This window comes from Bolinopsis microptera, chromosome 1, assembly GCF_026151205.1.
Source record: "Bolinopsis microptera isolate Bmic1 chromosome 1, MBARI_Bmic_1.0, whole genome shotgun sequence".
In the NCBI taxonomy this organism is placed as follows: domain Eukaryota; kingdom Metazoa; phylum Ctenophora; class Tentaculata; order Lobata; family Bolinopsidae; genus Bolinopsis; species Bolinopsis microptera.
In genome coordinates, this window is record NC_087072.1 from 5,099,083 (window position 1) to 5,110,139 (window position 11,057).

Here is an 11,057-nt window from a genome sequence, read left to right on the forward strand (position 1 = left end):
TTAAGTACGAAATTTAGCAGTTTTGAATAACAGTGGCATTGAAGAGTAATTAAAAAGATACAATAGAGAAAACGATAAATTATTTAAAGCTTAATTGAATTTATTATGTTTCATTTCTTATCAGTGGAAACTAGGATAAGGAAAAACTGAACAATTTTAAAGTTTTTTATCAGTGTGAACTGTGAAGTCTCTGGTGAACTTTAATATTTGATATCTGAACTTGAACAGAATAAGGTTTTTCACAGGAATGAGTTCTCCGATGAACTTTAATATCTGATTTGTGGGTAAAAGCAAAAGGACAGGCAGATCACTTGAAGGCTGTTTCACCGAAATGAATTCTATGGTGAACTTTAAGATTCGATTTGCTACCAGAAGAATAAGAACAATCTGAACACTTGAAGGGTTTTTCACCAGAATGATTTCTCTGGTGAATTGTAGGATTTGATTTCTGAAAAGCAGAAAAAGGACAATCTGAACACTTGAAGGGTTTTTCACCAGAATGATTTCTCTGGTGAACTGTAAAATATTATTTATCACCAGTGGAAAAAGGACAATTGGAACATTTGTAAGGCTTTTCCTTTAAATGGTTCATCTGGTGTCTATTAAGATCTCGTTTCCTAAAAGAGGCATATGAGCAACTTGAACAATGAAAAGGTTTCACATCGTTATGAATTCCACGGTGGCCAATGAAATTTAACTTTCGATTAGTAGAATATGAACAATCTGAACAGTTAAACTTTAACAGATTCGATGGCACCTTTTCTTGCTCAATGTAAGCTTTCACGGAGTAGTTAGTCAGTTCTGAGGTTTTTTGATAATTTTCAGAGATTGCTCGCGTAGACTGTGCAAAATGTTGGTCAACATAGGTATTGGGCTTGGAATTATAAATCTTGTTGTAAACAGTAGCCTGCATTTTCGTTGAGTTTCCTATACCTTTATCAGTCTGATTTGTATCAATAAAGTCGCTGCAATGTGCCCTGATATGATTATCAAAATATTCATCATAAAAGTAGTGTCCTGAGCCTTTAGGACAGCGGAAACCTCCTTTCCTATCTCGTGATTCTTCTTCCTCGGTTTTTATTTCTATTTTAATGTGGCTACATTGTTCATCACAGTTGCAGTTCTTCATATAATCAGCTTCTTTCATACAATCTCTACCTTCAGTCATAAGCTAGACTCTGGAAAATTAGAGATGTTAAAGTTTCAATGCAATCGATTAAAAATTAACATCAGCATTCAGCAGAGATTATGCTCATAACTATATATAGATATAGCTTTTGCTAATTGGATTTAAAACAAAATTTATTAGAACAGGAGCACTTCAGCACTTATTCAAGTAATTTCCAGTAAAACACAATTATACTGCAGGATCTAAATAATTTATTCTATATTAGAGCTGATGAGAACATAATTAATACCAAAATATCATACAAAATAGGAATTATTGCTAAAAACCATTTTAAAACATGTGTCTAATATTAAAAACATTCCGAACTAAGTTTACAGTGAGTGTTTATGTCACCCAGGCTGATCAGATATTTCCATATTTTAGTATGTACCTCGATTGTGGTTGTCAGAGCTTATAAAATAGAACATCATGATGAGATGTAGCTGCGTACTCAAATTGGTTTCTAATTCTTCATTGAAGAATAAAAACACTCTCTGAACGGGACTGAGCAAATACATTTACAGAATGCAATTTTGAACTGTTAGTTCAGTCAAAGAATCAATTTTCAAAATGTCGATTATTTCGATTATTATTTTTCATGCGGTTCATGCAGACAAACAGGAAATGAGGTGGTTGAAAGAAACCACATGCACTTATATATACTTCTTTTATTTTTTATTCAAAACTATTCATTTTGTGATCAATTATTGAAAATTAATATATCCAGAGCTCTTGGACCTTCTTTACAACTTTATACAGAATATTATCTTATAATTCAATAATTCTCTGGGTTCCAATTATAGTTCAATCTTCAATGCCACATTGTTATGAAGGGATAAAGAACAAATGATGTCTTGTGTTCATTAGATTTAAGTTTACATGGATTTCCTTTACTTCCCTCGAATGGAGGACGCTCTGAAGTTTGCCTTAGCTTTTTGCTTTTCGGCTTCTTCTCGAATCTTTTTCTGAAAAGCCTCCTTCTTTCGCTTTGAAATAGCCTCACCAGGTAGCACGAATTTGTTCCCTTTCTTGATACCCAATTTGGTGGGTTTCTTGTTTTCTTTTGCAATGCTAGATCCAGGCTTGAAGTACGGGGTTGCTTTAAACGCTGTCTGTTCTTTGAGCTCCTTCAGATGATTTTCTAATAATTTAGCTCTGCTCTGATTAGGATCCGTATATCTCTTATCGAATGAGAATGGCTTCAAATCTACTGCCTTCTTTTCAGTCTTATCAGGTTTCATAGTTGCACCTTTCTTACTGAAGTCAGGCACAGGTTGAGCTTTAAACTCTTTTGGCTTTTCCTCAACAAACTTCCTTTTCTTTCCCTTTGTAAGTTTAGGAGTCACTGCTTTAGTGGATGGTTTATCAGATTTTACTCTTGCTGGGAGACCAGCAGGCTTTTTGACAGCTTTAGGCACTGGTGCAGCCTTGAACTTGTACTTCCTCATGGCATCTACTTCCTCCTTTTCCTTCTCAGCATGAGACTTGTGGTTGACGGGACGTCTTCTTTGACCTCTCATTCGTCGGATGAATTCAGGAGTTTTAGGAACAGTGTGAGCAAGCTTAGGTTTCTGAAAGTGAGGCTTCATGACAACAGCATTTGATGTTTGTTTTACCTTTCCGCTACGCTTGAGGGCTGCCTGTTTCCTTAATTCTAGTGTTCTGTTTGGCTTTGGAAGGATAGGAGCTTGATGCCTGTAAACTCTTGGTTTTATAACAATTTTACCACATGCAACAGTTGAGATGCCTGGCTTAGAAGATTCGGCTATACTCTGTTTTTCATTCGTTGCTTTCTTAATTCGGACTGATCTTCTAGGAGTTGAATGAGAACGGAGAGTTGGACCAAATGATTCATCTGGATCTGAAATAAATGATATTACAATAAACCCCAGTTGTTGTATCTATATCCTGAATATTATTTTCATCATTTTTCAGTCAACTTCGGAAAATCAAAAAGTAAATATATTTCTGATACTATACTTTAATGAGCTGAAATGTAGCTGTGCTTGCTTATTAGATGACAGTCAAGACGATGGTGACGGTTATTTTTTTAATCATAACTCAAGTTTTAGCTGTTTTTAAGGATTTTCCCAATGGTCATCTAGCCTCACCAACAAGTTTAGGAATAAATGGGCATGGGTTTACCCCTCCCTCCCCCTCAGAGAAACTCAGAAAAAAAAGTATGAAAGCAGTTTCCTATATCTATTGGAAAGATCTACTGGAAAGATTACATCTAGCAATTAAATGTGGATTTTGGTAGGGAAGTGAGGACTATTTGTTGGACATTGGACACTTGACAGTTAAATGTTGTAGATTTATTGGTCTAAATGGTTAATAATCGAATAATTTTTTAACATGTGACAATTCATAACTGGATTAAGTAATATTAATTATAATATTGCAAGACTTACCATTTAGTTTGATTCTTTTTCTAGGTTGTATAATGTCACCAACAAGCCCTGAGCAATACTTTTATGTCACAATAATTACAAGTTTTACAAATAGCTAGTCGAAAGAATCAACTTGTATGCTACATAAGAACTTGGGAGATGATACTGAGAAATTAAAGGTCCAAAAGAATCTAATTCACTAACAAACCTTCTTCAAAATCTCTACTTAATCTTCTAGGAGTTCCAGTGCTAACACAAGAGTTGTTGAAGGGGTAGTTCTGTGGGCAATCAATTCCAAGAGTGTTGTCCATTAGGTCTTATTAAGGAAATGGTTAATTTATTCATAATATATTGATGATGATTAAGAACCAAAATTACGCAGTCAAGAAAATATCAAATAAAGAAACAAACTACTCAATAAAAAATGTCATTTACAGTGTATCAGGAACAAAAATTAGCCATAAAAATCATAAAGACAACACAAAAATAAACAAAACACAGAGCACATGTTTAGGCCAGCAACGATCTTAAGAAAACAACAATTTTATTTAGTATCAGTTTTAAAAATAAGCAAAACAATAACTTATTATTCGAAAGTTTCATTTTATTTGTATAAAGAGCCAGGTCAAAAATCACATCAGAACACGATTCAGGTCAGTGTGCCCCACTGACCGTGCTGTGCAGGGGGGGCGCCGTCTTAGGGGGGCGCCAAATCGTTGTTTGAATGTGGGACAATTTCGAAAAACTTAACTAAAATACCAGCAAAACTGCGCGTTTTGGTCTAGATACACACTTTTTTAGAGATTTTACCGGCGTATCCTCTTAAATCACCTAATTTGTTCAATTTTAGGGAGGGGCACCAAAAGAGGAGGGGGCGCTAACAGGGGAGCACCTTTTCGGGGGGGGGGGGGGCGCCAACAGGCAATGTTACGCCACTGATTCAGGTTTGATCTGCTACGAAGCACACTCATAGCACTCAGGGGAATCAGAGGAAGATAAAAAGCCCAGCATCTTGGACTGGATGACGTATCCTTCAATTTCATACCTCAAAGACGAGCTATGAGGTCTCTTAAGTTTGTTTATGTAAATTTTATAAATAATTTATTGTAGCTTTTATATTGTGTAAAATTTTACGGACTAAATGATCCCAGGGGGGACTCCCAACCCACCGCTTCAGCAGGTAGTTGATACATCTTTCACAAGCAAGAGCCACTTTGGTCTACTTGCTGTGAGGTGTCTCAGCTACATGGGTTGGGGGTCCCACCTTTTTTTCATGTGTGGCAAAGAAGCGTTTTATAAATCGTTATTCCACTTGGAAGTTTGATTAGGTTTTTAAAATAGGGTCATGTTTTGATACATTTTTTTAAAATATTGTACTTGATAAATAATTACTGTTGGTGAGGAAATGTATGTTATGTATTTTTTCACATAGTGCGATAAGATTTTGTAAACATGTGTGATGATGTGATCGATAACTACACACCCGTCTTTGCCTCTTGAATGCTTGATTGGATAGATAATTAGGGAGCTTGACTGTCATATCATGTTTATACAGCAATATCAATAGAAAACAGAAAATGAAATAAGCAATCAAATATTCAGTTCCATCTGGTAAAAAACCTACAAATCGATTTCGACTAGGGGTGTGCGACTTAATAATTAATATAAGCCGCTTCAGTTAGATTAGTACAAGTGGAAATACTGAGTCCTTACTGGGCAACGCTCAGCCTGTCATTCCGCCTAATCTCTATTCTGTGTTTTTGAGCATGATAGCGGCCTGAGGTCCCCAGGTAAGGGAGTCCAAGTATCTGTTGAGTATTCTGGATACAGTGGTATTTAAACAAGTTTTGTAGCGTTAGGATTTATAGCATTTTTGCTTTTTTTAATTTGGGATTGTGTGCTCCTTTCCAAAGTGTTAATGGTTTTATTAAAACTAGCAGGAACCCGTATAACCCTAAAATGGTGTCAAGACTCAAGAGACTAAAATAATTATATTATTTATTTAATTCGCGTTTTTGACACCACTTGGGGGTCCAAATTTGGGGCTCTAAAACTTCCATTCCTTGGCCAATTTTTTATTTTTTTCATGCTGATTTGGAGCATGGAGGCCATTAAAACATTTGGCCCAATTTTTTGAGGATTACTCCGGCGCATGCCACTTTCACATAGCAATGTGTTGTATCACGTTGCGACCTCCACGGTCGTTTCACTACTTTATCGTCCTGACGATACAGGGGGAGCATTGACCATTGTTAATGATCTGGCCCGGCGCGCGCTACTTCGTAGCTCTTGCCATCGAGAAGAAAGCGGCGCGCGCTACTTCGAAAAAATTTAGACGAGTAACATCCGTCAAGGGGAGCCGCGCACTTCATGCGCGGCGGGTCGTACAACGTATGACAAGCCATGTGTCTACGCAAACTGCGTGACGCACAATTGTTCATTGTTTCACAAGCCGGTTCGGCGGAGTTGCGCGCTACTGCAAGCGAAAAGGCTTTGGTTAGAGCAACAAGCTACTTTGTTGATTGACGATGTCAATCCGTCGAGATTGTTGCTCTGCTTCGCAACTTTTGGCACCAAAATTAAAATATTTGAAGCACAACATTTTTCGAAAATTTGTTAAAATTTGTCTCGATGAGCTGATTACGATGCCATAATAACTTTGACGGATATTACTCGTCTAAATTTCTTCGAAGTAGCGCGCGCCGCTTTCTTTTCGATGGCAAGTGCTTCGAAGTGCTTCGAAGTAGCTTACTGGGCCGCGCTCAGCCTGTCATTCCGCCAAATCTATTATGTTAATGAACATAATAGCCTGGGGTCCTCAGGTAACGAAGTAGCGCGCGCCGGGCCTGATCATTAACAATGGTCAATAATAACTGAAAATGTGAAAGTTATAGGCCAAAATCCAAAAATGGCAAGATGTGCGCTGAGTTGGACTCGTCAACGCAGTATAGCCATAGCACATAGGAACGAATATTTTACGGGCATCATCCGTTAAATCCCTATGCGCGGCGCTCTGTTCGAGCTTATTGTACTAGACCGGAGTAAGTGAGATGTGAGAGAAGCGAGCAAATGTGAAGAGACTCTGACTAGCAATGTGCAATGAGCAAGCTAGGTAATCAGTAATACTGAACTGCTATTTCATATTTCTATTTTATTTTGCAACACAAAGAGTTGACGGATGTTACTCGTCTAAATTTCTTCGAAGTAGCGCGCGCCGCTTTCTTCTCGAAATGTTGGCCCGACGGCACGAGCTACGAAGTAGCGCGCGGTGGGCCAGATCATTAACAATGGTCAACACAAAGAGAAACATCTTTTGTTTTTGTTTTAAACATTTAATCGTAATTGGTATTTCATATCAACAATAAGCGACTGTTATCGCATCACGCATATTGTCATTGATCAAGCAATCTTAAATAAACACGGATACTCATCTGAAATTATTTTCGCTTCCACTAAATCGCTCGCCCAAATTTAAAAAAGATCTTGTGAAAAGGCCCCAAAGTGTGAAAGTGACTTCATTCGATGTATTGTTCAACGTTGCTCTATCCAGAGCCCTTGCGCTTGCAGTAGCGCGCGCCCGCCTCACGGCCCGCCTCTTGACTTGTGAAACAAGCGCGCCCGAAGTGGCGCGAAAGCACATGGTTAGGTGAATGTTCAACGCTGATTCCGAATAATCTCCTCCCCCCATCACACATGATGTAGGGTAAAAATGCTCATCTTAAAGTTACGGTGTACGAGCAAAATTTGTTTTGGTAATGTGACAACTGTGATACTAATATTAGAAAAACTTGTAGGTTTATAAGTATAACCTACCAGGACGCGCGCCGAGTTGTGAGTTGGACTCGTCGACGGTCCTGATATTTGAAACAAATATTTTACGAGTATCACCCGTTAAAGAAAAACGCAATTCAAATTCGATTGTGTAGGCGCCAGGGTTAGGGTTGTATTTCGCTTTGGGACTGTGGTTAAAGGGTTGTCATACGTTGTAGACCTGCTGCGCACGAGTGCGCAGCTGTATCGTGGCTTTCGCCACGATACACTTAGTGAAACGACAATGGGGGTCACGACGTGATACAAGGTAAGGGTTACGGACTTAGAGTTTATGTAAATCCATTTTGTTTGGCAGCCAAACCGTAAAAACCCAAAGTCACTTGATAATTGTTGGGCGAGCAAAATAATATTAATAAGAGCCAATCACAAATCACTGTACACCACACAACATGGAACTTCAAAATTCGAGATTTTTCTAAAAGGGTCACCCCCTCAGGAAAGTCTGATCAAAGACCCGAAAATGAGCCAAAAAAGAGAAGGGGTCCTTTGGCGTGTTCAAAAGTTCATACGGCCACCTGACCATGATGATTAACAAGACTTTTAGTTGCAGGTAACGGTTGAAGACCTCTCTGTTGTACCACTGTGTTATCTCTGTTTTCACTACTATTATACACTGCACCGCCTACAAAAGGAGGGACTTTTCAATTAACTGTCTCAATCGGTACAATTATAAAAACAATTTTGAGTTTGTAACGTTCTCAATTCTCATGCTACAATAAAATGACTAATAAACAGTCTTAGAATCATCTGAGTGGAAGACTATTTTAAACCACACTGTTATCACAGAAAATCTTACGTCTGTTCCCTCTGTTGAAGTTTGACGTCCAGGTCCGTAACCATCTGTTGGGGTAAATGATCTCCCGCCAGTGTTTCCAACACATAACGTTGCTGATCGAAGTTATCACTACTTGTATATCCAGGGCTAGCTGCTGACTCGACAGTTCCACTCCCAATCTACAGGAAATGGTTATATAAAGTGTGGGTGGACTTATTCCTCATGCTTGAGATAAAAAAAATCGGATCACCATAAGGGGTCGTTCACATATTATTACGTAATCAGCCGAGGGGGGGGGGGGGGGGGGGGAGGGTTCCAAATGATTACGCTAGTATAGTTTTAACACAATAGCTATGTGTAAACAGTAAAACTGATTACGGGGGGGGGGGGGGGGGGGGGGGGGTAAAATTGCCAAAAAATTGATTACGTAATATGTGAACGACCCCATCATAGATCATACCCATACATCAATATATCAAGAGTTCGCCAAATTTTCACAACTTTAAGCTGTAGAATTTTTTGTTTTCTTGAGTTTTCTTAATGATACAAAAACATACATATGTAGCTCACTTTTTTAAAACCACGTATATGGCAATACAGATGACGTCAGCGGCTATCACCACTCCGGTGATGATAGCGAGTTTTTTTATCAGGGCATGATCCAGGTCCTTGATTGACTTGAAGTGAGCTCGGTGTTCCCCACGATTACCCTTCACTTCCATTATGTGTCCTGGTATAATACATATTAGTTCAGTGCCAGTGGACATAATATGACAGTAACAACAATGGCACATAATATCAAGAATTAAATAACTTATTGCGACATATATGTAGATATTTAAAGATATCAATTTGTGAATTATGAGTTTTTCGGTAGCCTACTCACCGGCATTGTTAGCCTGAGTTGCCATGTTTTCTCGGAGTGGTTTCATGAAGAGGTACATTAGGATACAGTGTAGCGCTACTATGCACACCAGTCCCAGTGAGCGGAATATCAAGCTGAAACTGTTTCAAATGTAACACAATTAATCGTTATTGAAATGGCTATCACCCAATCGAACATATTCCACTCGACGTCAATACAAGTACAACATGGTGATTGGTGTCAGGATTGAAATAAGACTAGGGATAGTGGATATAGACTATAGATAAGAGTGGCCAGTCAAGGTGACTAAAAGAGTTTCAATTTTACATTCATCATACTCATTGGTCGTTTTATTTGACTTAGTTGGGGGGGGGGGGGGGGGGGGGTGTTCACTACACTTTTTTACACCTTAAATTACACTTAACCAAATCATCTTCTCAAAATCTTCTTTTTTTCTATTCTATATTCTCCATCAGTCTTCACATAGTACATTTCCAAAGGCAAAACAGGGGTAAAGCATACCTTTGATGAGACAAAAATTTCACTTTTACACACTTTTAAGGCTGTTTTACACTACATTTTTGCCTATTTTAAGTATGGTGTAAAAATTGTAGAGAACCCCCCCCCCTCGCCACTTATTATCACAGAAAGAAATGTCCCAAAATATCTGTTAGCAAGAATATATTCACTCCAGTAGTTGTGTACCACAAACCTGCTTGATTTTCCAGATTTGCAAAACCCGTTCTCTATCTTGTACTCCATGATATCAAGGTTCGGCGTGAAGTAGAGAATTATGAAGAAAACCACGAGACCAGCAAATAAAACTGAAAACAGTTGTGTCAAAATTAATATCATATTTGCATTTAACTTCAAGATTGGCTTGACTTTCAAAGGCGATGGATCATTATTGTTAACTCTAACACCTCATACACTTAATCCTTATTCCCATTAAACAGTTCCACACATAATGATTGCACTAAGTCACAAAATGAAGTTCCCCTACTCACACAGGGCGGGTAAGATAATGTAAGAACTGAGAAAGAGCACGAATTTAGAAGCAGTTCTCTTGATCATGTTGAGTTGGTAGAAAAACCTCTGTCTGGACCACAGTAAGACAGTTACCGGTGTCATACACAGAGGGTACAGGATCACCGATATCTGCATGGGAATTGGGAATGAGTGGGTAAATATCAAAAATCAATCTTGAAACGAAATTAACTTTCTCCTTTAGTACTTTTAGTAGTGGTTGAACATTAAAACAGACTCACCCCACGCCAAGTTTTGCAGGTCTCTTCAGAAGTGCCGGCCACTTTGGAGCCCCACAAGTTAATAACCAGCTGGGTATCAGTCAGGAAGAAGGAGGCCATTACCAGAGCGTACATTGCAGCGTTTCGCTTGTCAACCTTCTTTCCTCTGAGAAGATCAGTCTATGTTAAAAACTGGAACAATCCTGTAAACAGGAGAGACTTCGTCTGCCAATTTATCAGTCAATTTTGGTCCGTTATTATGCAACATCGCTAGAGTCACCGTTACACTACGTATTGAGATTTGAGGGAAAAAAGGCAACGAAACGTAAGACTCGTGAAAACAAACACAAGATAAAACTATAAATAGCACTAATAACCTGAGTCTCCTGCCGAAGAAGAAGATTGCACATTGCACCAGGAGTGTAAAAATGTAAACCATCAGGAGCACCCTGATAGTTAGGAATACTTGCTGCCACATTCTCTAATCTACATCTGAATAATCTGACTGCTTTCTTCTATCCAGGGTATCCACTATCCAATGTACATCCAGAAATCAACTGAAAGTTTTCAGCGTCCACTCCGAAACACAAATATTAGATAAAATGCGGAAAAGACAAACTCTGTATGTGTTACAAGAAAAATTTCCAAAGAAAACTATTCGCGACAAATACAAAGTGGTGGTGTAGATGGTGTCCCAGGATTATCGTCACGTGAAGGGTCAACTCGAGCTACTCAATATACGAATTTGCGACATCGAGATGCCCAATTTCAAAATGTCAAG

The 11,057-nt window shown here is 38.5% G+C and overlaps 3 protein-coding genes across 3 annotated transcripts in view; 1 reads left to right on the top strand and 2 right to left on the bottom strand.

The window, feature by feature from the left end:
• Window positions 1–11,057, top strand: part of LOC134811132 (arrestin domain-containing protein A-like) — a 103,448-nt gene that overhangs the window by 37,367 nt on the left and 55,024 nt on the right. The gene's annotated exons all lie outside the window — the stretch shown is intronic.
• Window positions 78–3,876, bottom strand: LOC134818268 (targeting protein for Xklp2 homolog). The gene is made up of 3 exons (XM_063827762.1): window positions 3,767–3,876; window positions 3,580–3,627; window positions 78–3,029 (listed from the first exon to the last, which is right to left on the bottom strand). The coding sequence occupies exons 1-3, from the start codon at window positions 3,867–3,869 to the stop codon at window positions 2,059–2,061; spliced, it is 1,122 nt and encodes a 373-aa protein (XP_063683832.1). The 5' UTR covers window positions 3,870–3,876; the 3' UTR covers window positions 78–2,058.
• Window positions 7,722–10,941, bottom strand: LOC134820863 (uncharacterized). The gene is made up of 8 exons (XM_063831511.1): window positions 10,654–10,941; window positions 10,298–10,442; window positions 10,037–10,187; window positions 9,742–9,853; window positions 9,051–9,169; window positions 8,735–8,894; window positions 8,186–8,343; window positions 7,722–8,011 (listed from the first exon to the last, which is right to left on the bottom strand). The coding sequence occupies exons 1-8, from the start codon at window positions 10,752–10,754 to the stop codon at window positions 7,893–7,895; spliced, it is 1,065 nt and encodes a 354-aa protein (XP_063687581.1). The 5' UTR covers window positions 10,755–10,941; the 3' UTR covers window positions 7,722–7,892.

Excerpts from the sequence above, each read along its gene's own strand:
- LOC134820863 (XM_063831511.1), bottom strand. The coding sequence starts at position 10,754 with ATGTGGCAGCAAGTATTCCTAACTATCAGGGTGCTCCTGATGGTTTAC. Across the intron at positions 10,443-10,653 it reads TTCTTCGGCAGGAGACTCAG|AGGAAAGAAGGTTGACAAGC; the intron begins GTTATTAGTGCT and ends TGATCTTCTCAG. Across the intron at positions 9,170-9,741 it reads AAATCTGGAAAATCAAGCAG|TTTCAGCTTGATATTCCGCT; the intron begins GTTTGTGGTACA and ends CATTTGAAACAG.
- LOC134818268 (XM_063827762.1), bottom strand. The coding sequence starts at position 3,869 with ATGGACAACACTCTTGGAATTGATTGCCCACAGAACTACCCCTTCAAC. Across the intron at positions 3,628-3,766 it reads AAGTAGAGATTTTGAAGAAG|GGCTTGTTGGTGACATTATA; the intron begins GTTTGTTAGTGA and ends AGTATTGCTCAG. Across the intron at positions 3,030-3,579 it reads AAAAAGAATCAAACTAAATG|ATCCAGATGAATCATTTGGT; the intron begins GTAAGTCTTGCA and ends CATTTATTTCAG.